The following is a 25,955-nucleotide window of genomic DNA, read 5'->3' as shown; positions in this document are numbered from 1 at the left end:
AAAGTAAAAGGTTGAACTAGCTCACCTAATTTGGGACATCTTATAAGGTACTGTAAATAACAAAAAAAAATCACAACATAGTAAAACTTAAACTCCAAAAGCATGCTGAAATATTATACTGGTTTTAATGTACAGTCGCACACAAAGTTAATGTCATATGTTGTTTTTAAATCATTTTCACTAAACATCATTTTCCAGAAGAATGCTCCACATAGAAACACTGATGAGTCCATTGTCTGGGAAGAGCCATTCCGTCTGTGAGCGATCTGAGAAAATGCTTAAGCACCAATTACATTCAAACTGAGACACACATGGCTTAAGCAGAAAACATTTTTAGTCTAAAATTTGGTAAAAATGTAATATGATTTATAGTCTTAAACAGAACTTTTGTTCATGGAGGTATATTTAAAATCTACTGGCTTTCTCACTGTATAGAAAAGTAATGTTATGTTAGTTTAGGCATCATAAACCACCGTAAACTTGAACACTGTTGAGACCTCAAATGCTATTTCTGGGCTCTCTGCAACTCTATGCTTTTACTTTGAACACCCTTTGCTTAAAGAAGTCCCTTCCCCCCACCCTCCCCTAAACAGCTCCATATAGCTCCCTTCATTTCTTAACTCTCTCTTCCTAATACTTTTCCATTCAGGTTTAACTAGCATTACCATCTTAGACTTATATAAATTTTTTATAGCTTTCAAAACTCTCCCAAGTCCTATTTGACCTTTACAACCATTCAATAAGAAAATTTTAAAACGAAGGAATTAAAGCTGAAAAGATTAAGTAATTCACTTGAAGGTCACACAGCTAGTAAGCAGTAAAAGCTAGCACCCAGAACTCCTGAGTCTACATTTACCTCAATGGTAGTTGTGTTAATTAATTGAATTATTAATGTTTTCTAAGTATTTTCTGGGTGTGTGAAAATAGACTACTTCCCTAAAGAACAGACTGGATAGTCAATTTCATGGTTAAATCCATAGCATCTAGAATAAATATTGTGAACTCTTTACATTACTTTAGAATATATCACATGAATACCTTCCTCTCCCCCCAAAAATAGACAGCTTACTAGTTCTGCCACCTTTATTCTGATTCAAAGTAAACAAAGCCATGTTTAAGAGAGTCCTGAAATGTTCTGATCCATGAGATATAATTTTAAGTGAAAAGCATACTTTTTATAAAAAGCATACTTAAATTATAAAATTCTTTATTTCTTAATTAAGATAAAAAATAATAACAGGCAGATACTATTTACTGCAATCCATTCCTGAGTCAACTCTGTAAGAATTTTTAAAACATTACAGTGGACTTTACCAAATTATTAACATAATATCAACACAAAAGAATTGATTATGTGCAGTTTTCTAGAAGCTTAATTATCATTGCAAACATTTGCACTACTACTTAAAAAAACAATCCAAGTAAAATTAAATATTATAAAGAAAAAAGATGTAAAGAGAATTTTATGAATTTGACCTCAAAGGCAAGAGTAAAAGCTAAAATAAATGAATGTTACTACATCAAACTAAAAGCCTGCTCAGCAAAAGAAACCATCAACAAGGTAAAGAGACAACCATTTGAATGGGAAACTATATTTGCAAAGCAACGCCTCCGATAAGGGTCTAATATGCAAAATATACAAAGAATTGATACGACTCAATAACAACAAAAAAACAAATGATCCAGTCAAAAACTGGGCAGAGGACCTGAACAGACACTTCTCTCTAGAGGACATACAAATGGCCTACAAATATATGAAAAGATGCTTGACAATGCTAGCTATTGGGGTAATACAAATCAAAACCACAATGAGATACCATCTCACACCTGTTAGAAGAGCTATAATCAACAGGACAAGTAGTAACAAATGCTGGAGAGGATGCAGAGAAATAGGAACCCTCATAAACTGCTGGTGAGACTGCAAATTGGTACAGCCACTATGGAAAACAGTTTGGAGGTTCCTCAAAAAACTAAGAATTAATCTGCCATATGATCCAGCAATCCCTCGACTGGGTATTTACCCCAAAGACTTGAAAACCCATATCCGAAAAGATATTTGCACACCAATGTTCTCAGCAGCATTATTCACAGTGGCCAGGATGTGGAAGCAACTGAAGCGTCCTACGATAGATGATTGGCTAAAGAAGCTGTGGTACATATATACAATGGAATACTACTCAGCCATAAGAGATGAAATACTGCCATTTGCGACAACATGGATGGGCCCTGAAATAATCATACTAAGCAAAATAAGTCAGACAGAAAAGTTGGAAATCACATGATATCAGTTATATGTAGGATATAAACCTAAAAGCAACAAATGAGCAGGACAAACAGAGACTCATGGACATGGACAATGGACTAGTGGTTACCAGAGGATAGGGGAAGAGGAGGGAGGGAGGAGGCGGACAGGTGAAAAAAAATTTAAGTCATTTCTTCAATTAAAAAAGTAAATTAAAAAAGCAATGACAATAAAAAAAGAAAAAAGATGAAGGTTAAGGCTGTTACAAAGTCATCAAAATGAAGTCTAAAAAGACTACATTAAAATAGTAACACTTATTCACTCTAATGGTAAGAATAACTTGGTGGGCTCAAATAATTTAATATAGGGCTTTGGAAGGTGGTATGTGGAATTCTAGCAATTTATCTAATAATTATTAGCAGCAATGTGGTATACTGCAAAGAACAGAGACTGTGGGGTAAAAAAGACCTGGGTCTACCTAGGAAACAAATTACATGACTTTTGAAGACTTATTTCGCCTCTCTGCATCTCAGTTTCCTCAGCTGTAAAATCAAACTATCACAAAATATGCTCTAAAATCAAATATAAGGCTTAATTACATAGTGCAGGGTTAGGAGAATCCATGATAATGTAAATCATCTAGTACAGTGCCTGGTGACGGTGATCATCATAAAAAGTGGCTTGCAGATTGTCATAATGTATTTAAAATGGTTGAGTTCTGAAAATGTTTTGGAATTAGTGGCAAAGGTTGCACACTGTGAGTACATTAAAAACCACTGAATTATATACGTTAAAAAGGGTAAGATGGTGAATTTTATGTTATGTAATTTTATTTCAATTTTAGAAATGGCCCAGAAGTGTTCTGATAGCAAAGGGATAGCAAACCAGGACTGAAGAGCTGACATGAATAAGTAATATTCTCAAAAAATTTAGAAGATTCTCCCAAAAGGCTATTATTTAAAACAATATTCTAAATAAAAATAAAAATAAAATGAACTTAAAAAAATAAAGCAATATTCTGCAAGTGAGGCCAAATACTTACTGGAAATTATCATTTAATATGGACAGAATATTGTGTGTTTAAAAACATGTAAATTCTCCTAACAGAAATGTTGAAGTCACATGTTCTAGGATACCCTCTTGTTTAAATCTGAAGATTAATTTGCCTTTACATCTGAAGTTTTAAAACATAAAAGGGCTCAGTATTGTTGTATACATGGAAGAAAGGTCTTCAACCACAAACACAACCTGTCAACCATTTCCAGACTGAGCCCTTTCCTTCTTAGGACACACAATACAGCACAGCATCAGAGTCCTAAAAGCACAGTTATACTGACAAAAGGCACATTTTACATTATTGTATTTTCCATTAATTATTTTACATTCTTGGTTCTTAAACACACATCAGTTTAAGAAGGCTCAGCCTAAACTGAAAAGCTTATGACAGATAATTCCAACTTTTACATTGTATACTTTGACAAAATAATGTAATAATAATTAAATTCCCTACTATAGTACTGTCTATAACATGAAGACCATTTTAGCTAATCTGCGGCTTCTAATCATCTGTAGAAAACTAAGTGTCAAAGAAGTGACATCAAAGAAATAATTTCCTATCCTGCTCCAGCTAAATAGCATTAAAATTTACAAATGTTTTCTAAGCAGTAAAAAGATCATAAAAGTATCAGTATGTTATCTATGTATCAATTAAAAGAGCCTGGCACACAGCCAGTGCTACCGAACTGTTTGCTATTATTCTAATTCTTAAATGAGGAAATAAAAGTATAAGTGAAAAAGGGAGTTCCATGTATTCAAAGATAGTTAATATACTCTTTTGCCCTCACCCCAATGCCTTTACGAGAATGCCCAAAGTTTTCTGTGAGAAAAATAATTTCCCTATAATTGCTACCTATACAGTACTGTATCACTACTGTTTCCTAGATTAATTTGCAAACGATTCCTAGATGGATGTTCATCGTATGTGTGTTCATTAAGTATATCTATGTATATATTTCTCATCTTTTTATTCTAAAAATTAACACTGATAATCATTTTGTTGCTTCTTTCGTATATGAAGGTATATACTTATTTCTTAATTTTTCTGTTCTTTCACGGTTAATAACCACACAATCAGAAAGATAGATTTTTCTTTTTAATGTCAAATACAGTCAAGGCTACTCTTACTTTAAATCTGACTCATAATAAAACTTCAATTGCAAAAATATCTAATAAAGAACTTATATTTAGAATACATAAAAACGCTTACAGCTCAATAACAACTTGATACAGAAAAATGGGCAAAAGATAGGAACAGACACTTCGCCAAAGATATACAAATGGCATACAAGCACACAAAACATGCTTAACAGCATTAGTTGTTAGGAAGATGTAAATTAAAGCCAAAATGAGATACAACTACACACTCACTAAAATGGCTAAAATCAAAAAAGACAGTACAAAGTGTTAGTAAAGATGTGAAGTAACTGGAACTCTCATACACTCGGAGTGAGAATGCAAAATTGTAGAGACACTTTGGAGAGCAGTTTGGCAGTTTCTTAAAAAGTTATCCTCATGAAATGACCCCAGCATTCAAGTACTACATACCTACCTGAGAGAAATGAAAACATATGTCCACATGAAAGACTTATATGTAAATGTTCAAAGCAGCATTAGTCACAATAGCCAAAAAGGAAGAAATAACCCAAATGACCATCAACTGGTAAATGGATAAATAAAATGAAGCATATCCTCACTATGAAATACTGCTCAGTAACAAAAAGGAATGGACTACTATACAATGTACGTAGATAAATTTCAAAAGCATGTTGCTAAGTGACACCTATCACAAAAGACTACATACTGTATGAGTCTGTTTATATGAAATTCTATAAAAGACAAAAACTATAGTAACAAAAAGCAGATCAGTGGTTGCCCACACCAAGGGGTGGGAGGGCTGACTGCCAAGGGGCATGAGGAAACTTTCTGAGCTATAAAAATGTTCTATATCTTGATTGTAGTGGTGGTTACATTACTGACTGTACACATCTGTCACTGAATTGTACACCTAAAATAGATGAATTTTGTATATAAATCATACCTCAATAATACTAATTGAAAAAAAAGCAATTACGAGAGAAAATGGGAAGCAGTAAAATTAAGATATAGCAGTTCTCAAAAATTAATTTCCTCAGTTGAAACATTTCAACAGTCTCTATCCTCGAAGTGTTTGAAATAATTATTAAAAAGAATACTGGGGTAGGAAGTAGAAGCAAGCAGAGGAAGAATTAAGGATGGTCCTCTCAGACATATACAGTATGTAGACTTGTCTCCTCTAACTTGGAATATGTCATTTATGTAAGGCCAAGACTGAAAATTTACTTTTACAATAAAAGGTAAAATCCAGGCAAATAATGCAATTATAGAGAAGGGAAGAAAAGAATATACGATCTTCAAATACTTCAGAGGTACATATGCAAATTAATGTTACTCTAACTGGAAGGTACGACATGATATCCTAACTTTTTAAACATTCTTATTTATTCATGAAGCTAGTCAACTCTCCCTCTTAGCGATTTTAAAATTATTGAAACATAAGCTTTTCTTTAAAAATATAAGCATAAGGCTTCCAGTTCTAAATTTTATGATTCAGTTATTATAGTCTACTTAAAACATTTTTAATAAACCAGCTTATTTTAATGCACTAAACTGTTCATAATTAAGTGCTGGAAAATATGCTTCATATTTTAGTTGAATTGAAATACTTAAAATCTAGATCTGACAAGCTAATTTAAAGTTGCTTCTATTGCTCTTGGAGAAAATCACATTCCAAAAAACTTTACCGCAGATATCTTTTATTTGGAGTGACTGGGCTGTTGAGGGAGTTGAGAAGGAACTTGTTGAGCTTGAATAGGATTTCTAAAAGCTAAAATCAAGGAGTCCTCTAAACCCTGCCAAATTGTGGATGGTATATAAACAGACACAATATTTATTTTGGACAAAAATCCTGCAGACAAGTAAGCAAAATGCTCCAGAAGAAGTGGAGTCACAGACTTTAGAGACGCCATTTAAAACAAGTCTGTCCTCATTCATTAAATCAAATGCTATTAAATTCTGCTTTGTTATTTTATGCTCATGAAAAAGGATACAAGATTTTTAAGTATAAAAGCTCAGAAAGGAAAAACACAACTTACCAAAAAACGTATTTAAAAAGTACCTACTCAAATGACATACACTTTATAACTACCTTTCAATGTCTGCAATGTGTTGACCATCAACTAAAATCATAAGTTAGAAACAGGCATGCAACAAAGGAAAAAAGAGTTTAAGCTTCTCTTTCTGAGACCAATGTAGTAAAACTAGACGGACAGCACAGTCAATTTCCATAGGAAAAAATGGTAAGCAGTAGCACCAGAAAGTTCGTTTTTTCAGTTTATAACATATTTTACATACCTTTATTTTTATACTCGTAAACTAGGATCACATAAGTATATACAATCATTAATTCAAAATCCCAGTGAGGCTTTACAAAACATGGAATGCATGCAAAAACCATTAATCTGACCACTCAAGACTAACAAGTTCTGGTCAACCATAATCATTTGCATTTGTTTGAAATAAAAAGTAATTGAAAATGAGTCCTAAGAGGAAAGATTAAAGGAATTGGAGTTGCTTGGTCTACAAAGATTTAATGTAAGAATGATTTAAATTCTGATCAGTTGCCTTCCTTCTGACAGCTAAATTAGAGGAAAGCAGTTTAGATTAAGAAAGAATTAAGAACATTTTGGTTGTCAAGGTTCATTAAGACACCGTGATGAACAACTCAGGAAAGATGTGGTTTCCCAACACTGCACAGCTAGCTACCTGAAGTGAAGCTGAGCTAAGGCACACCATAGCACCAAAACTCCATGATTAAGTTAACTGTAATCTCACCCTACAAAACCATCGAATAGCCTGATTTTGAACTTTACAATTTAAAAAGGCATTTTCATATATTCTGTTATCTCATTTAACCCATACATGAGGTATATGAATAGGGCAAACATTATAATTCCCATTTACAGATAAGGAAAATAGTTAAAATAATCTTTTGACTCAAATCTAAAGCTCCTTCCATTAGACAGTATTATTTCAAACCCTATTCTGAGAAAGACCTTTACTAAAAATCAGTGTAGACAGCTCACTAGACACCAAAATGTGAGTTTCAAATGTATTGAAAGACAAATTAGAAAACTCTGTGCTCTGACTTGATCATACATCAAGTATCTAATATTTATGGTCAGTTATTCATTAACAGGCCTTCCTTATTGAAGACCCGTGGTTTGAAAATATTCCAACCAATGCAAAGGCAGAAAAAAATAAATAAAAGGACTGATTTTGCCAAGCCCATTTTCTTAGATCGCAAAGCCATATTCATATCAGAGAACATGGTGCTTCTGTTTCCTATTAGCATGCTAATTTTTTCTAAATTCACTTAATCCAAGTGAATATTGTGGTAGCCAGCCTCCTAGATGGCCCCAATGATCCCAAATCTCCTGGTATTCACATCCATGTGTATGAATAAATCTCCACCCTCCCTGTTGAGTGTGGGCTGGGCTTAGTGACTGACTTCTAATGAACAGAGTAAGACGCAAGTGATTGGAGGATATATCACAAAAGGTAGGGTGACTTCATTCTTTTTCTATCCAGAGGCACACATGACTAGGAACTGAAGCCACCTACCAATAGTCATATGAGTTGAGCTTGAAAGTGGATCCTTCAGCTCTCGTCAAGTCTTCAGACTGCACAGCCCCAGCCCTGAGCCAGAACCATCCAGCCAAGCCACTCCCAGATTCCTGTAAAAGGGCACGAGGCAACTTTTGGGAATGACTGAAATATTATCTTCACTGTGGGTGGTTTTTATATGGGTACGTATATTAGTTAAAACTCAAATTATACACTTAAAATGGGTGCAAGTAAACTATACTTCAGTAATTTTCTTTTTAAAAGGCTACTGAACTCTTAAGATAAGCAAATTAAGGGGCACTTATGAAAAAGCAATGCCATAAGAAGGGTAGATGGTGAGAAAATAGAAGCTGCAGTAATAAGCTACCTCCGCAGTAACAAGCTACCTCCAAACTTGCATGTCCTAAATTGCTCCTCAAAATTGCTCCACCCACAGCCTTTCTCATCTTAGATAACAGTAAATCCCATACTCCTAGCTGCTCTAGCCAAAAAAACCTGGAGTCATTCTTGATTCTTACATACCATATCCAATCCATAATCCAATCCTATTGGTTCTATCTCAAAATACATTTAGACTATGACCACTGCTCCAATGACAACACTTAGAAAAGTAACTTATAAAGCTGATAAAACCAGGTTTGAAAACACTGTGAAGGAAACAGAAGACTTCTCACCAAGATTATGGTAATAACCTAACTGGTCTCCCAGCTTCACTCCCCTTATAGACTATTGTTAACCCAGCAACTGGAGTGATCCTTTCAAAACCTAAGGCAGATCATACATCCATCTACTCAAAAACCTGAAACTACTTCCCTTTTCCACTTAGAATAAAAGTCTACCTTGTTACAACAGCTCCCATAGTCATATAAACTGGCTCCTTGTTATCTCCCTGATCTCACCTCTTGCTACTTTCCTCCTTGCTCAGTTTACTCCAACCACAATGGCCTGCTTGCTGTTTATCTGAGTGCATACTTCCACTTGAGAGCCTTTACAATGGCTATTTCCTCTCTCTCCTCTATCTAGAGTATCTTTCCCACATACCTATGTGGCTCACCATATCTTAATCTCCTTCAGGTCTCTACTCAACTATGACCTTCTTTACCCAGACTGTCTTATTTAAAACTGCAAACATTCCTACTCATTGACTCTACTTTTCTCTTTCCAGAGCACTTATCATTTTGTAACATAATATATAATTTATTATGTATATTGTCTACTCCTCCATAACTTTCAGGAAACAAGGTCCAGGGCAGGATCTTTGTTTTATTTGTTGATGTATCTCAAGTGCCTAGGACAATGCTCAGTACATGTAACAGATGTTCTATAAATATCTTTTGATGAATAAATTTTTTAATAACTCTGTCAGGTACTGAGCTAAGCACTTTATATGTTATTTCAATCACTAGGGCAACCTTAGGAGGTATGCATTAACCTCATCTTAAAACTGAGGACCATAAAAGTTAAATAACTTGCCCAAAGTTACATAGTAGTAAATGAAACCAGGACTTAACTCACTCAATTATGCCTAACTCTAAAGCCTTAACCACCAGTTTTCTCAAAGCTCGGTGTGATTGGGAAGAGAACTAAGCTGCTTCAGGAAGTAGTTAAGTTGAGAGTATGTGGAAGAAAAGACACTGATTTGTGACCCAATGTAAGGAACAGAGGTAAATAATTAACATTTGGTGAAAATTTCTTCAATTTTTCTTTGCTTCTAGTCCTAGTCCTGTGGGGACAGAAATAAAAGCTAGTGGTTACCAGAAAGAGACCACAAAAAAGGAGGAAGAGAAAGAGACCCCAGAGCCTGAATGCCATGGATGAGAAAACATGGGTCAGTACCCTTTTTCCAAATTCACTGGCATATTTTATCCCCGTGGTATGGAGCAATACACAGGTTTCTTTTTTCTTTCTTTGCTTTAAAATGCTTCTTTTCTTCTAGAGCACTGGTATAGCACAGGTGTTGGCAAAATTACATTTGAGAAATATATGACATTTTTAGATTTAAATCTGAGAGAAAGGACACTGATTTCTGTCAGTGCTACCATTCTTGGAATACAACCACACTCATTTGTTTACATGTTGTCTATATGGCTCTTTTCACACTCTAACAGCAGAGTTGACTAGTTGCAACAGAGACCATATGTCTGAAAAACTGAAAATATTTAATATCTGGCCCCTTACCAAACAAAACTCCTAAAACAAATAATAAAATGTGAGTTTCCCGATAGCCTACGTCAGTTTTATCACTTTTCCTGATATATTTGAAAACATATCATCTAAATCCTAGGAAAAGCTATCCAACATTTTTGTTGTTGGTCATATAACTAAAAACATCTCAATGGCTTACAGCCAAGGATAATATGGTCTTCAATCTAGTATACAGATATCCTTAAATTAATTCAAGCAAATATACTTCCTAGGAGCATTAACATCCATTTAATAGTTATTCAATACTGGAAGACTTCAGTAACATTGAGATGTCAATTCTGAAGTCTTAAAATACTTTAGCATTAAAGTCAAAGGAAAGGATTTTTTGTTCTATGTCTGTACTATCTGAGCCACCATGTTAAACAAACTTTAAGAACACTTTGAACAAGGAAAACAATAATTTCTTCATTTAGCCACACATACATGCACCAGACAAAAAAGCAATAATTCTACAATGACCTAAACTTCTCCTTTATATATAAGAATTATTAAATAGTAAGATCTGGAACATTTGCTTTTAATCTTCCAAGCAAACAAGCTAATACAAAGGAAAGCAAACTCCTTATTACTCATTTTTAACATTCTGTAATCTATTTTCTCTCTCCCTTTCCAAAGATTAGTTGGTTTGTCACCATCAAAAGAGCAAACTTTATTTCATAACGAAAACAAAAAAACCTCTTCATTGTATATACACATGAGCAGAAATTTCCTAATATAGCTGGAAAAAAAAATCTTTTAAATTCCTCAAAGGAATATTCAGATATTTCTTATGTTTTGCAAATAAAGTGATAGGTTATACTACTCATGACAACACTTAGAAAAGTAACTTATGAAGTTGATAAAACCAGGTATGGAAACACTGCAAAGGAAACGAGAAAAATTGAGTATAAAGTGAGGTCAAAAAATTTTTTTCTTTAAATATTTTACTGAAGTCAACTTATCCATAAAAAGATGAACCAATCCAAGATATTACTCATTAAAATTTCTCCAAAATCATATAATATATTTAACTTAGATTTTAATAGGGCTCTCAGCTTAAACATGTTCATGTACATTATTCATCTTCAACTTAAACATTCAACATAAAAATTTTAAGGCACTTATTTGTTTTCTCAGAAGCTTTTCCTTAAAACAAAACAAAAAAAAATGATTTCCAAGTTAAAGTTTTCATATTATTTTTTCAAATAGTAATAGTAGAAAGTCATCCATTAGCAATTTCTAAATAGTATTAAATTTTAAGCCTACAGAGCCTTTTCTCATTTTTCTTTTAAAATTTTTTTCCAGCATTGCAGTCACAAACATTTTAGTAAAAAAACAAAGAAACAAACAAAAAAATTCCATTAATACTTTTAAAGAAATTGTTTTGAATGTTATGTGGAAGAAAGTATACCATTCTCTTTAAAGGCTAGAACTTTCTGTGGGGAATATTATATACATGAAATTAGTAGTGGAATGATAGAAAAATTTTTGACAGTGATTTTTTTAAATTGTGTTATATACTTATATAAAATGAAAACAAATATGACCATATGCCTGTATAATCAGACCTGTGATCTCTTTATTAAAATGTAAATTATCAGATAATCCCTACTAAAGCAATCCACAGTACTTGAAATTGCAAAGAAATGTTTCCTACCTTGCCTGCTTCTCTTTCTAAGTCGACATATTCCCGGCTAGGTGTTTGTCGCTGTTCTCCCTGCCAGCTGGCCGGAAAAAACTGGAGAGACAGATTGGTTCCTGTAGCCACAAAAGCCTTTTAGAAAAATCAATACAAACAGGATCAGAAGCAGGACATTACATAAATTATGCAGGCAGTCATTTATTTTTACATCAGTTTCTGTAGTAAGCCAGGCAGCATCGAGAATACTTAAAAGTAAAAAACATGCACTCATCATTTTTCTTAAGTATTAAGTTACAAACATCTGATTCCATTTTGAGGACATTTGCCATTGGCTGCTTAAATATAAAATCAAGACACAGAATCAATACTTTCTTTCAGGTCATTTTTTGCTGACGTTAGGATCACACATTGCTAATGTCTAACCAGAGCCACCATCCCTGAATTTAACTTACATTTTTAAATGTAAAAATCACTGATGATGTGAACCTTTTGAATTTTAAAGCATACCACAATTTAAAGTTGTGTAAATGAGACATTTAAATTTTTCCTGATTTCCCTTATTCAAGGAAACACTATGCTCTAAAGCCCATGTTAAAAACACACAGGACCTTTTTGCCTCTGATAAACCATACATTAGCATGTGATGTGACAGCACTTCCCATTCTAAAATCTTGGGTAATTAAAAAAATATGCATTTTCTAAAATTTGACCTTAGGATAACTGGATCTGACTATAACAAAAAGGTATTCATCTAATATTTATAGAAGATTTGGATGGCACAGCTCAACAGACAAAACAATCTAAAACCATTTCAATAAAGTGTCATTCTGTGTAGTCCCTGAGCAATTTAACTATATCTCCCCCAAGTAAAAAAGGGAATAACACTGCCCCTCTTCCCATGGGAAATTAAGAAATAAATAGGTAAAAAGTATTTTGAAAAAAATGCATTTTTCATCATTTAAATGTAAATTTAGAATTAAAATTCTAAAGCATAATGTGCTTTCAAGCGTAGAATCTTCATCTGAAAGCAAAGGGTACAAATTTTGGGCAATTTGTTTAAAGCCATTAGCTGATTCAACTATCTACTAGTTCCTCTGATGATCAAAGAGCTTAAATTCTTGAGGTAAAAATTATACTTCTTATTTCTATTACTGATACCATTATATACAATTGTCAACTTAACTGCTAAATCTCTATACGTCTTTGATGGCATTTCCCTAATCAACTGGGATACTCTTTCTTGTGGTAGATATTTTATATGAACAGACACTGAACAAACATCATTACTATATTAACTTTAAAAAAATCTTGCCCCACTACTAACATAAGTTTAAAAAACAATCGAGTGAAATAAACCAACAATAGTTCAAATGAAAAGCAGACTCAAGGAGGCAAACTGCCCATGATGTGTGACCTGAGGCAAGTTACTTAACTCTGTACCTCAATTTCCTCACAAATTTATATTTGTAAAGTACCAAGTAAATGCTAAGTATTTGTTAAATAAGAGAAATAATTTTGAGTTCAACAGACCTAATGTTTTCACTCTCAGATAATGAAATTCTCAGAGCAGAGTAGTGGCACATAAGAGATTCTGCCCATGAAATAAATCAATGCCCTGTGTCAAAATCTCCCAGGCATATTTCTTCAGTATTCAGCTAGTACTCCAAATCAGCTCCATGCTAGGTAAGCACAGTCTACAGATCTTATTACCTCACCTCCCATCTTAAGGCCATCCCCAGAAGAGATTTCCTGCTTTGTCGCTTTATACCCATTATCTCATCAAGATCCCTTTCTCTGAGACAGAGTGATAAAAAACAGACCATTCTAGAAGAGCATTTCCCAAATTTATCTGACCACAGAACTTTTTTAATGGAATCCCTATACAAAAAATGAGTTGGGAAAATTCTGTTCCAAAACATAAAAATGTTACACTGGTATCATTGTCTATATGTAAGATTTCCAGGTTGTGCTAAATATGTTTTATAGGCTTCATAAATTATAAAACAGCACACTTTTGCCGATCCAACATAGCTTTTATACTTCCATCTTCAAAATTAAAAATATATATTTTACTGCTCTCACGGTAATCTCCATACCCATCATAAGTATTTTTTTCTTTTATTAATCATTAGTGTTGAAGACATTGCTAACACTTTTACTATAGTAAGAACTTACATGGGGAATAAATCAGAGTTTACCAAATAGATTCTACCCCTCACCCATAATCACTTATTCACTCTATGATTAAGGAGTCTGGCTAAGTTTCATAGTTAAGAAGAGATGATCATCACAGCCTTTAAACTGTTTCACATTTAAATACTAAATAAACTCTTCATCGACGTCACTGATATATTGATATTCAGAAGAAAAAGAAGAGAGAAAAGGGTTGGGGATAGTTTTGGGAACTATGTATATTTTTGATGTATATAAATGCTGTAAAAATAGAGGCCAAAGAATGCCTTTTCCACATCTATTTCCACAACGAAATAAGTAAAAGCCACTGCCTGTTCATAAGTCAAAAGATACATTTTAGGAATTAAATTAAGCAACCTCTAAATTGAATTCATCAAGTACTATGATGCAAAAGGCATTGTGCAAAGTACCTGCACAGAGGGGATTATATTAACGAATATACCACAGAATTAATGTGGTCTCCAACCTCTAGAAGCTAAGAATCTCGTAATTTAAATGTGGAGAACACTGAATTAAAGGACGGAAACTAGAAAGAGGGAAATGTGGAATTCCTTCCCAAATACAAATAGTTACATTACTCAACAAATTAAGACATATATGTTGTCTTAAGTGCAAATCTTACAAAGAATTCAATCTACATTCAATTTTTTATACTTGTCAGGTATTAAGAACTTACTAAAATTTGTAGGATCAGATATTGGAAGGGAAGACCTAGAACATGTGTATGATTTATTCTTGGAAATTTATGACAAATACAAGCACCCTATATAATACTGCTATAATATACAGCAATATTATAGTACAGCAATTCAGATATATTGTAGATTATACTCCCAGTTCATAATCATATGCAGTAAAGTCCAATATGACAGAAAAACCCTAATAGCTATGCTTCACTAAGTTTCCAAAAACAAACCTCAGCTTTAAAATATCCTGACACTTTGTATCTCATCTTTTTTACTTACATCGATTACCTCCAGGAAATCCATTGGTTAAGTATACTATACCATCCACCTTTTGCAAAAGGAAACCCAGGCAGAGGACGATATAATCATTGGACCAACTAATCAACGAACCTTCTACCACTCAGTGCCAAAACCCAAAAGATATTTGTCATATATGTTTTAATCATAACTACTCAAGAAACTTGGCAGTGGGCTAAAAGCTGGAGATTTTCTTTCATAACATGCAATAATAACCAACTATTCTAAGGCTCCTGATAAATTTAGCCAGTGTCTTCTCATTATGTGTAATACAATTCTAAAAAGAGACCATTTTAAATCTCAACATATTTATATTCTTTAAAAATAAATATGATTTTGGTGATGCAAAGGGAAAATTTTATGGCATGTGAATTATATCTCAACAAAAATAAGTAGATTCTCTACAAAGTGAGAGAAATAAATGTTCCAATATGTCTTCCTACTGTTAATCCAGATTCAAATTGCACCGTAGCTTCAAGTCTCTTCAAACGCAATGGGCCCAATTCACGAAGTACATAACTGGATTCCATTACAAAGTACTTTAACTTTTTTATTAATAATCAATTTTTCTTTCGTTTCTTCCTACTCGTTCTTTGGCTTCTTTATTCCCCCCTCATTAGCACCTCCGTGAAGAAACTAAAAGGAGATGAAAGGAACTAGGACATCTGAAAATTTTTAACATCAGGTTTGGTGGAGAAGCACCAAATCTATCACCTAAAACAACGGCCTCAAAATCAACTGTGGTTTTCGCAAATCCATGCAGAAGCAACGGGGTATATTTTTTAGGTATGAAAAAAGACGATAATGGTTTCTTTCTGATTCTTCTGAGGTTTAACATTCTAAGAAACTGGCACCTTCTTCTGGGCTTTTTCCTCTATTATGATCGCAGATAACTGGTGTAAAGCTGTATTCTCAGCTACATTGGCAATAAACTTCACATATAAATTTATTAACAAATCTAGAGTCTCAGGAACAAACTATCAACCAGGAGTCAGATCCCTGGGTGTTTTCTTAAAATACCCCGACGCCTTACTCACACCACAGCCTATACAATAACCCTTTCTTGTTTAGCTGCCCTCCGGTTTGAGTTCCACTCGCGGCAAACTGCCGAGTCGTGCCTGGGAAACATACCCACCGGCCGAGGGCCACAGGGAAGCAAGCGTCTCCGCGGCAGAACGCGGCCCTCCAGCGTCTGGTTTCGCATTTTGAATCCCAAGTAGGAAGTGAGACGGCGCCCGCTCAGTTCCGGGAGCCGCGGCGTCCGCGGCGCCGTCCGGAACCCGCCTGGGCCTCGGCAGCCCCAGCGCAACAAGTGACGCGCGCGCCGTGGTGCCCCGCGCCCCCAGCCCCGCCGACTTACGATTTCTGAGCGGCCGTCACGGCAGGCGTTCTGGAAGCGCGCCTGGCGCTCCTCGTGGGGCCGGTCCCTGAAGCCCGTGTACTTAATCTGCAAGGCAGAGACGGCCCGAAATCAGAAGCCAAATCCGCGGCGCCACCCGCGCGCCCGCCCGCCTCCCGCGGCGCCGATAAGAGCAAGCAGAGTCTGCGGGCAGACGGCTGCCGGGGAGAGATTGCCCATCCGGCGGCGCGCCGGCGCGGGGCTCCTGGGGGCCGCGCCGCCCAAACTTTTCTACGCTGGGGCCCACTCCAGGCGCGCCGCGGCCTCCGCGCCCGCCCGCCTCACCTCACATTCGCGGCTCAGCTTCCTGAAAAACTCCTCGTTTTCGAACTTGCTTCTCTGGTCGGGCACGACGCGCGGCATCTTCCCGCCCTGAGGCCGTGCCGGCCGGGCTCGGGGCTTGCGCGGGCACCCGCTGGCGGGCTCCGAGCTGACCGACTGACCGCCCACCCGCCGTGCCCTGACTCTCGCTTCCCTTTGTTTCAGGCGCCCGCCCGCGTGGGCTCCCGCTCCCGTGAGTCTGAGGTACCGCCGCTAGCTCGGTCCCAGCCCACGCCGCCACCGCCTCAGCCGTTGCCTACCGCGCGCGCGGACCCAACACTTGCCACCCCCGGCCTCTGCCACCGCCGCCACTTCCTTTCGCCGCCCACCTCGCTGGCCTGCCGGCCCCGCCCCCGTCGGCCCCACCTCTCCTCCTCGCGCGCCCGCCCGCTCCAAACTCCGGCAAACAAAACGCACCATTCACAACTCTGCGACCCGCGTCGCGCATGCGCTACCCGCCCGCCTGCGGGGCAGCTGGGCTGCAGCGAACCCGAGCTCTTGTCGCCGCGCAGCCCTCTTTCCCTCACCCGCCCGCGGGCCACTCACTGTGGAACCGCCCTGTGTAAATCTGCCCGGTCCTTGGAGATGAAACGGCCTCCGTGGGTCTTTCTTTCGACTGTACGGAACTTTCGTGCTCCCCAGCCGCGCAGAGTAACCCTAAATTGTGACTTGAACGCGAGGAAATTTAAGTCCTTGGGGGCTTTGCGTCCCCAAAGGCGAAGGAGTGGATGCAAGCTGTACACATCAAAGACTAAAGATGGAAACAGACCAAAGCATCCCACTGAATTCGCATCATGATGGAGAGGTCGGAGCTGTTGGTGTCAGACGTTTCTAGATAGGATCTCAACTCCCCTGCTTGGTGACTGGGGCCTGAGGCTAGCACTGGACGGCTAAGCCTCAGTTTGCTTATTTCCAAAATGCAGACAAGCTGGCAGTGTTAGCGTGAGAGTCTTTATGTAGGTCTAACACATAATGAGCACTCAATAAATTTAAGTTTCTAAGGAAGAACAAGCTGAATTATATATTCATCCTAATGCCAGTTCATATATTTACCCAATCGTGCAATCAGATCCTAAAAAATAAAATTCGCAGTTTCTAGGGAAGTCATTTAGCCCAGTGGTCTCCGACCTTTTTGGCACCAGAGACCAGTGTTCCTGTGAGAATCTGATGCCTGATGATCCGAAGTGAAGCTGAGGTGGTGATGCTAGCGCTGGGAAGCAGCTGCAAATACAGATGAAGCTTCACCGGCTGGCACCGCTGCTCACCTCTTGTGCCGCCAAGTTCCTAACAGGCCATGGTCCTGTTAGGAACCATGTACTGGTCTGTGACTCCGGAGGTTGGGGACTCCTGATTTAGCCCAAACTGGAGAGAGTTTGACATGGGATTTAGAGCAGAGCTTGACTCAAAGTTGGTACTCAATAAATTATGATCCTTAAAATTCCAGCTTGTCAAAAATTCAGTCCAAGGATGGCAAATGGTGCCAACTCCGATTGACAGTAGCTGGCCATATTGCAAAGAATTGTGAAGATACACTGAAATTCGCAGGAATTAGTGCCAAGGGCAACTGGCAATGTCTGTGTGAATGCAGGGTTTGGCAGAACGTCCCATCTCTGTCTAGTCTAATCTCATTTTTACAAATACAAAACTAAGCTAGGGTGACCAATTGTCCTGGTTTTCCTCAGGCTAACCACTGGACTTCAGTGAAACTCCCATGTCCCAGGAAACCACTCAGTCCCTGGCAAAATGGGATGGTTGGTGATCCTAACTGAGGTCTAGAGAGTGATCCATCACCTAAGGTCAGAGAGGGAGTTTTCAGCAAAGTCAAATCTGTAGTCTGGTGGTTTTAACAAATATACTCTTTCTGAATAGCGAACATAAAATCAGTTCCATCCAAGGGCATGCTCCCCTGCCCACACCAAGCCTGTGTGAATGTGTGTACACAAATAGAACAGGCATAGATATGTATGTCACCACCCACTACTGTTGTGCCTCCCTCTATCTCAGAATCTTCCTCTCGGGTCCCTTTTAATCGCAAGTGACGGCAACCCAATTCAAGCAAACTTAAATCTAAAAAGGGGGTCCATGTTATTTTAGGTAAATAAATCACAGAAAGGGATAGATACTCTCTTTTCTGTTTCTTCATTTCTTCTCACTGCTTAATGTTCTCAAGATCTCTCAATGGCATTCATTTCCTGGCAAAGGATGGGAATAGCCATTTCTCCATCTCTGACTCATAAAATTCCTGGGAAGATCTTTGATTAGTCCAGTTTAGGTCACATACTCTTCCCTCTACCAAATCACCATGTCCAGGCTGGTGTGATGACACTAGCCAGCTTACGTCACATGATCTCCCATCAGAGGTTGGGGGCCTGGGATTGGCAGCCTCAGAGAGAACCTGATAGTTGAGAGAGGGGAAGAGCAGTTTTGCCCAAAGGAGGGAGTGGGAGTGTCTTGTGCGCCCTCCAAATAGTTTGCATCAGCTACATCTAGCAAAGGATGCCATTTTTATTTTGTTGCCTAAAGGCTCTGGTAAAACTGGAGTGGGAAACTCCACATCAGCTCAGGCAAAGTGCAGGAAAAAAAATAGTTTTAAAAAATCTGCAACTTATTTTGAGAGATGAGTGAGGTAGCCGCTACCCCAAGGCACCAAGGCAGAACTCACAGCAATAGAAGCTTTCACCCATCTGCTTCCTCTACCTCAAGTCTTCCCAGTTCAGCTAAGAACTTCAGACACTAGGGCAACACAGCCATTGTTAAATAAGAGGAAGATGATGACTTTGCTCCCAGTCAACAAGGATGATCTGAAGTCCAGTGGTTAGGGAAGCAGTTTCTGCTGTTGGATATCCCATGTGATAGCATTTGGCACCACCATATTCCTTTTAGGTAGGCATTTGTATAAAACTCTCCATTTTTTGTCTCTAAAAAATGATCCATAGGGCAGCAGCACTTACTTCACAGTGGGTCCAGGTAGGGCTCACAGACCTGCAACTGATCCTGGTCTTTGGACTCTAGTAATAATTGTTTCTGCTATGGTAAATGTGGAACAAACACAAGCTGAAATATCACTAGAGTGGCAAAGCCCAGACAGACAGATGAGCCTTGACAAGGAAAAGGTCAGGGTCGAGACAAATCTTTTCTAGGTTCAAGGGAGCTGGACAAGGAAGGGTGCGAGTACAGAACAGAGCAGAGTACTCTCTCTGCCTCATGCAGATGGGAAACGATGTCCTGAAGGAAAGGGATGAGAAAGCCTGCCAGGCAGACCCAGAACAGCAACACCACAGACAGCCTTTGGCAACTGCAGGCCGCAGGGTAACCCACACTCGGCATTGTCTGGCGTCCAACTGGCCAGTACAGCCGGGAAACAAGCCGTGGGCTGAAGGAGGCCATCTCCTCAGCTGACCTCTGTATGCCTTTTTTGTTGTTGTTACTAATTTTTTTCATTTATTTAAAAAACTGAATTAAAGGAAATTAATAAAGGAAAATTTCACCCGTGTCAGCTATATTTAGCTCTGTGCTTCTGTCCAGCTGGGTTTGAATTGATCTAGACACCACCCCAGGGAGGGGTTTGCTATAGCCAGCTCTAGTAGGGCTCATAGATGGAAGCCTGAGGGTATCTGTTTATTGCCTAGAAACACCCTCCCCACACCCAAAATTTGCTTGATTTCTCTGAAGCCCCACTACTTAAAGCCTTCTTCTTATAAGGATTCAGACTGCCCAGGGCATCCTCTTCTTTACCTTCCTGGGTGAGCAGCTGCTCCTGCAGGACTCCCAGCCTGACTTTGAATGAGTGGGTAGAAAATGCACAATAACAATGGTCAGGGGATGAGAACCCTCAATTGTCTGGTCTAACTGTGAAGCTGTGAGGCTGGGTGCTTTTATGCCCTTTATCTCAGTTAATTCACACAACCACCTTCTAAGACAGGTCTTGTACCCATCTGGCAAATTAGGAAACAGAGACTCTGAAATGGTAAATCGGTGACCATAGGATAATGATAAGACCTGACCCATCGGAGATAAAATGGCTAAGCATTGGAGTATATAATCTTTGTTCAATCCTCAACATAACCCTGCAAGTTTGGTATTATTAACCCTATTCTACAGATGAGGAAAGCGAGGCTCAAAGGGGCTGATGATCTCAGGGTCATGCTCTTAACCATTCAACTCTAAGGCCTCTGCTGGAAGAGATGCTAAAAGTCCTGCTTGTCTACCTAACTAAGCTCATGGAGAGCTATGGCTGGAATCGTCCCTCCTGGAGCACCCTACCATGCTCCCAAATGATCTCCAACAGGTTGAATGAAGGGGTCCTATTGTAGGCCTTATGGCAGGATGTGGCTCTTGCCCTTGATGGTTGTGCATTCCTGGCCCCAAGCCCAACTGTTTGTTCTTCTTAGACTTGGAAGGTCAAGGCCTATACGTCTTGTCTCCCCATCTTTATCAAAAGAATGGCTTTATCGAGGTCTTTATAGTGTCAACAGCCACCCACATCTGCCCCTCCTTGAAAAGGGAGTGAGGTCTTCCCAGGTCCCTGAGCCTCTGGTGCATTTTTTCTAAGAAAACAGTTTCCCTTCATTTACTGAGAAATGTTGTACCATGTTGGAGCTGAAATAGGATCTGGAGCCACAAATGAGACTTGAAGCGGGTGAGAGAGAAGGGAAATTAGTGTCTGGCACAGGGCCTAAAGCCCTAGCTCTACCCAGCTTCTAGTTTCTGGATGGAGATGGGCCTAAGTCCAGGATGTGTATGTCATCTTCTTGAACGAGGCAGTTTCCTGAGCCCTAAAGAATTCTTTTCTGAGATATAATTTACATACCATAAAATTCACCCTTAGGGACTAAACAATTTCCCCTCCCAGGAAGTTGTCCCCCTTCTTAGCTTCCTTGCCACCCTCCCCCATCATCTCAGTCATCCCAGAGGGAGAGGAAAACGAAGAGGAGCAAATTTCCCCAGAATAGCATTCTTCAGTGTTGGGATCAATAAATCTGTTTGCTTAAAAGGAACCAGATGATTTCACCCTTGTAATTACAAGTTTGACGTTTGCAAATCTTGCCCAGGCTCCAAATCAGTCTCTTTTGGTCACGGGAGGCAAGGGGTTTGTCTGGGTGCCTGGGGATGGGGACCTAGCCTAGTCAGGAGGCCTGGCTGGGGTCAGGAGGCCTGGCTGACGGTCTTTGAGGGATGCTTTAGACTGCTCCTCCTCCCCTTTCCTACTCTCAAAACTTCTGGCAGGTAACGAAAAATAGATTAGATTAGGGGTCTGGAGAATGACAGTGGTGAGCTCTAACCACACTATCCTCCTGCCTAAGCCTCTTCCTCAAAGTCTTCTATTTGCCCGTGTTAGAAAGGCAAAAGACCCTTAGCCCAGTATTCATGAAACCCAGACAATCATTCCTTTCCTTTCCAATCCTATCTCCCATTATTTCTCCTCATGGTATCCTACAATCCAGCCATACTGGCTTCTTGCATTTCCCACATGCCTCAGGGCTTTTGCTCTTACTGTTCTCCATCTAGCATAACTTTTTCCTCTTTCTTTGCTGGGAACACTCATACTTTTTCTTTAAATATGAATTCAGGGGTCTTTGTCTTTCACATAGTGACTGTGCCACAGCGTCCCCTCATTCTACATAATATGCCAGAGAGATGGTCAGCACACCTAGGGCACAGTAACCACCTAGGTTCTTGGAGGATTTGGCTACCTGTGAATTTGTGTTTATTTTACTACTGTGCAGCCTTCATAGGAATGTCTCTCACACCCCACCTTAACTTTTGTTTCAATTATTTAAAACTTGTACATATTTTTGGTAGAAATTTTAGGAAATTAGGAAGAGTCCTACCATCTCAAAACAATCACTGCTAACATTTCAGTATATTTTCTTTGGCCTCCTTCCATCCACATTTCTTCACATAGTTATGACATTCTATAGGTACAGTTTTGAATACTCCATTATCACCTAACCTTATGTCATAAACATTTTCCCATGTAATCATATAAAACTCTTAATGGAATCTTGGCCTATCCCTTATTGTTGGGCATTTATCTTGGTTGTTTCCTATTATTCCCGTTATAAAATAGGCTTCTGTGAACACCATGGTGCTTAAGGCTTTTTCTTAAAAGTTTTGGATAGCATTTTTAGGGGCAATTTCCAGAAACAGAACCACCATGTCAAAAGGTATGGGCATTTTAAGTTTCCTGATACCAGTTGCCAAATTTCTCTTCGGCATTGCCTCTTCTCTCTTCTTGAGTCTTTAAATCTGTTCCCTCCTCCCAGCATTTCTCTTCTCAGTGTCTCAGACACAGGAAATGCCAACTAAGAATAAACCAAGACCTGCAGATAGAGATCAATGGATCAATAAAGGAGGTTGAATAATTCAACATTCACTTCTGGCTCATTATCGACTCCTGAATCCAAATGCATCCTCATTTACCTTCTTTCTTTTTGTCTCCATGCTGATGATACCTTGACTCCTTGCCCTGTTCTTGGATTCTTTCCCAAATTTCCGAAGCTCTGAACTATCTTGCAGGCCAAGTTTCCCATTGAGCTGTAATATTGCCTTGTAAATAGGCAGCCAGAATTACTAGCCTACGGCCACCTCACCAGCCTGCTTTCCCTCTAGGAACACAAGGGCAATTAATAAAACAGACAATAATTCTCTTCTGTTAGATGATATTTCTGAGTGAATCGGCAAGGAGTTCAGCTTCAGCCCTGACTAACTTTCTCTGTCTAGCTTGCTTCTCTCCACTTCCTCAGCCAAGCAAATTCATACTATTTCATTAAGTATGGGTCCAGAGGTCTCTAAGAAGCCTTTCTCAACTGTACTGGACAGAATGACTGCCCCACAGCATCCCCTTACCAATGCCTGCCCTGGAAACTGAACCCAACCTCCTCAAAGGCACAGCACAGTCTTGGTAGCTTTCCTGGCCCCACTGTATTCTAATTTCATCTTGCTTCCTCCTGCCCATGGGGATCTCCCAGTATGCTTTGCAAACTTAGGTAATGTTGGTGATTGTGATGGATACTGAGATGCCATGGATAGGCTGGAAGAAGTATATTGGGTTGCAAAGACTGTCCAGTATGGATGTTTTGGGTTAGGTGGTGACCAAGCAATCACCCAATCAGAGCTTTCTCTGAGGCATTTGTGGTGTAAGTGTTTGTGTAGGTGGCAAGCCCAAACCCAATGGAGTTTTGGGTCTGGAGTCCCTGGAAGGCTATGGAAGCCACCAGTTCTTCCCTCAGGCCAAAAGAGCTGATCCTTAGGCAATAGACATGAATCAGACACTGGCACCTCTATCAGCTTTTGATAAATTTTCATGCCACTCATGCTAATTTCCTGAAAGGCTTTTCTTCCACCTTCAGGCTCCCCTTCAAAAGAGTTCTTGTTCCTTCACGGTAGGAGATCTATAATGATCACCCAGTGGCTCCTTGGTGGGGTCACTATATGCTCTTCCACAGTGATAGGCGTCCTGGACCACAGCTGGAAGAGGCTGGACTGGAGTATTGTTCCCAGCACACACCTGAGGAGAACCAGGCCCAGAGAGGCCAGTAGCTTGCCTGAGGACACACACAGAGGAACAGGTCCAGACAGGAACACAATTAGGTGAAAACCCAACCCCTCATGACCATGGGATTATAGAGGTATCGCTGGGACTATAGAGGGTCAGTGGTAAATACTAGAGTGCTGTCTTGATTGGCTTTCTATGGGGTGGGGGAGGGCTTCCCCAGCCACACCTGGCCCTTCCCGTACCCCTTGGTCACATGAATTCCCAGGGTAGGCTGAGTGGGAGAGCTCTGAACCACAGTGCCCCAGGGGCCATCCTGTGGGACTTACTGTCCAGTTTTGCACCACCCTACCCTGGTTTCACCACTTCTACTCTCTCCTCCTCCGGTTACTCTGTACTCTGTAAACTCAAAGATCCTTCTGGAAGATAAGTCTGGCCAGGACATGTTTCTCCCATGGCTCCCCAGTGCCTCAGGGTAGAGACCATGCTCCCTCCAAGGCTCAGAGGCCTGGTGCTCCAGCTTTGGGCCCTATTTCCTCTCTTAGACTTCATGTGTGGGCCATGCTGACACAGAGCTGCTGGGATGGAACACAGGCTAATTCCTGCCTCTAGGCCTTTGCTCCTGCTGTGTCCTCTGGCTGACATGGCTTGCTCTCCCTCTCCACCTCCATTCCCTCCACGGTTTCCTATGGGTCCTTTCAGATACTCCTCCAGGAAGCCTTCCCTGACTCCTCATCCCAATCAAGTTAGGTCATCTCCTCTGTGCTCCCACAGCCTTTCTAGATGATCCTTTCCATCATCTCCCGGGAGTCTCAGTGGTCAGGCAACTGAGATAAGAAACATTCCTGCCCACTGCTACCTTCCGAGTGCCCAGGTACTGTACTCCTCCAGCCTAAACAGCCCTCAGCACTGTCCTGGCTCTGTCCTTATATCTGTCTGGCTGTGTGTCCACCTGCTGTTTACTTCCTTAACCCTGACTTTCTTGGAAGATTGGTCCACTGTCTGTTTCATCTCTCTGTGTTCCTTTCTGCATGCTTTAATTTAATACACTTCCACTTTAATTTAAGACAAAGTGGTGTATTTGTCACTGTGTCACTTCCTCACTCAGTCCCTACACCCCAATTTTTCACAGGTGCTTTCCCCTCCACATAGTTAATGGCCTTGGTACATGGAAAGGGGACTTCTCACTCCTTGAAGGAAGTGATTCCTTCTCCCTTACAGAAAGTCTGACCCAACAGGGCCTGAGGGAGAGGTTCTACAGATCAGAGCAAGCCCCCAACCCTTCCCTACCAAGGCTAGACCTGAGGGGGTGGGGCAGAGGGAGGGCACCAAGAAGAGGCTACCTTGAATCCCATGCTGCTGCATCCAGGACAGGTCAGGGGCCTCAGCTCCTGTAACACAGTCCCTTATGGGACTGGCAGGGGAAAGACAAGTATTGGGCAGCAGATCTCTTTGGTCAATTTCATTTCTGGACCTTTGAACTGAACCCTCCTCACTGCTTCTTCCCTTCTAGAAACTTCAGCCTCATCCAGAGTGTGTCCTGGACATAGGCCCAACTTGTCCCTCACTACAGGGCCCCAGTGTGTACAGCGTGGGCTGGGAAGGGGTCAGTTGGAGAAAGGAAAGTCTTGAAGTGGTGGTGCCTGCTCCTCACTGCTACCTTTTCCAGCCCGGCCTTCCTTTACCTTAAGTTTCCCTGCACCGCAGAGCTTCCCTAAGTTTGAAGGCCCAGCCAAGCTCCTGGAGTCTCTTGCCCACGCAGCCTGTGGACTCCT

At 39.7% G+C, this 25,955-nt stretch overlaps 1 protein-coding gene across 2 annotated transcripts in view; it reads right to left on the bottom strand.

The window, feature by feature from the left end:
* The window catches only part of CBFB (core-binding factor subunit beta), a 49,083-nt gene extending 32,076 nt beyond the window's left edge, over positions 1–17,007 (bottom strand). For both annotated transcript variants that reach the window (XM_039888903.1, XM_039888902.1), the window contains exons 1-3: positions 16,650–17,007; positions 16,326–16,412; positions 11,805–11,921 (exon numbers count right to left, since the gene is read on the bottom strand). In XM_039888903.1, coding sequence (XP_039744837.1) covers positions 11,805–11,921; positions 16,326–16,412; positions 16,650–16,727 — 282 coding nt within the window. In that variant the 5' untranslated portion in view covers positions 16,728–17,007. The remainder of the gene's footprint in view (positions 1–11,804; positions 11,922–16,325; positions 16,413–16,649) is intronic.
* Between the last annotated feature and the right edge of the window lie 8,948 nt (positions 17,008–25,955).

Source organism: Pteropus medius, unplaced genomic scaffold (genome assembly GCF_902729225.1).
Source record: "Pteropus medius unplaced genomic scaffold, Ma_sr-lr_union100, whole genome shotgun sequence".
Classification (NCBI taxonomy): Eukaryota; Metazoa; Chordata; class Mammalia; order Chiroptera; family Pteropodidae; genus Pteropus; species Pteropus medius.
The sequence above is the reverse complement of the archived record's forward strand: the minus strand, read 5'-3'. Positions and strand labels throughout refer to the sequence as shown.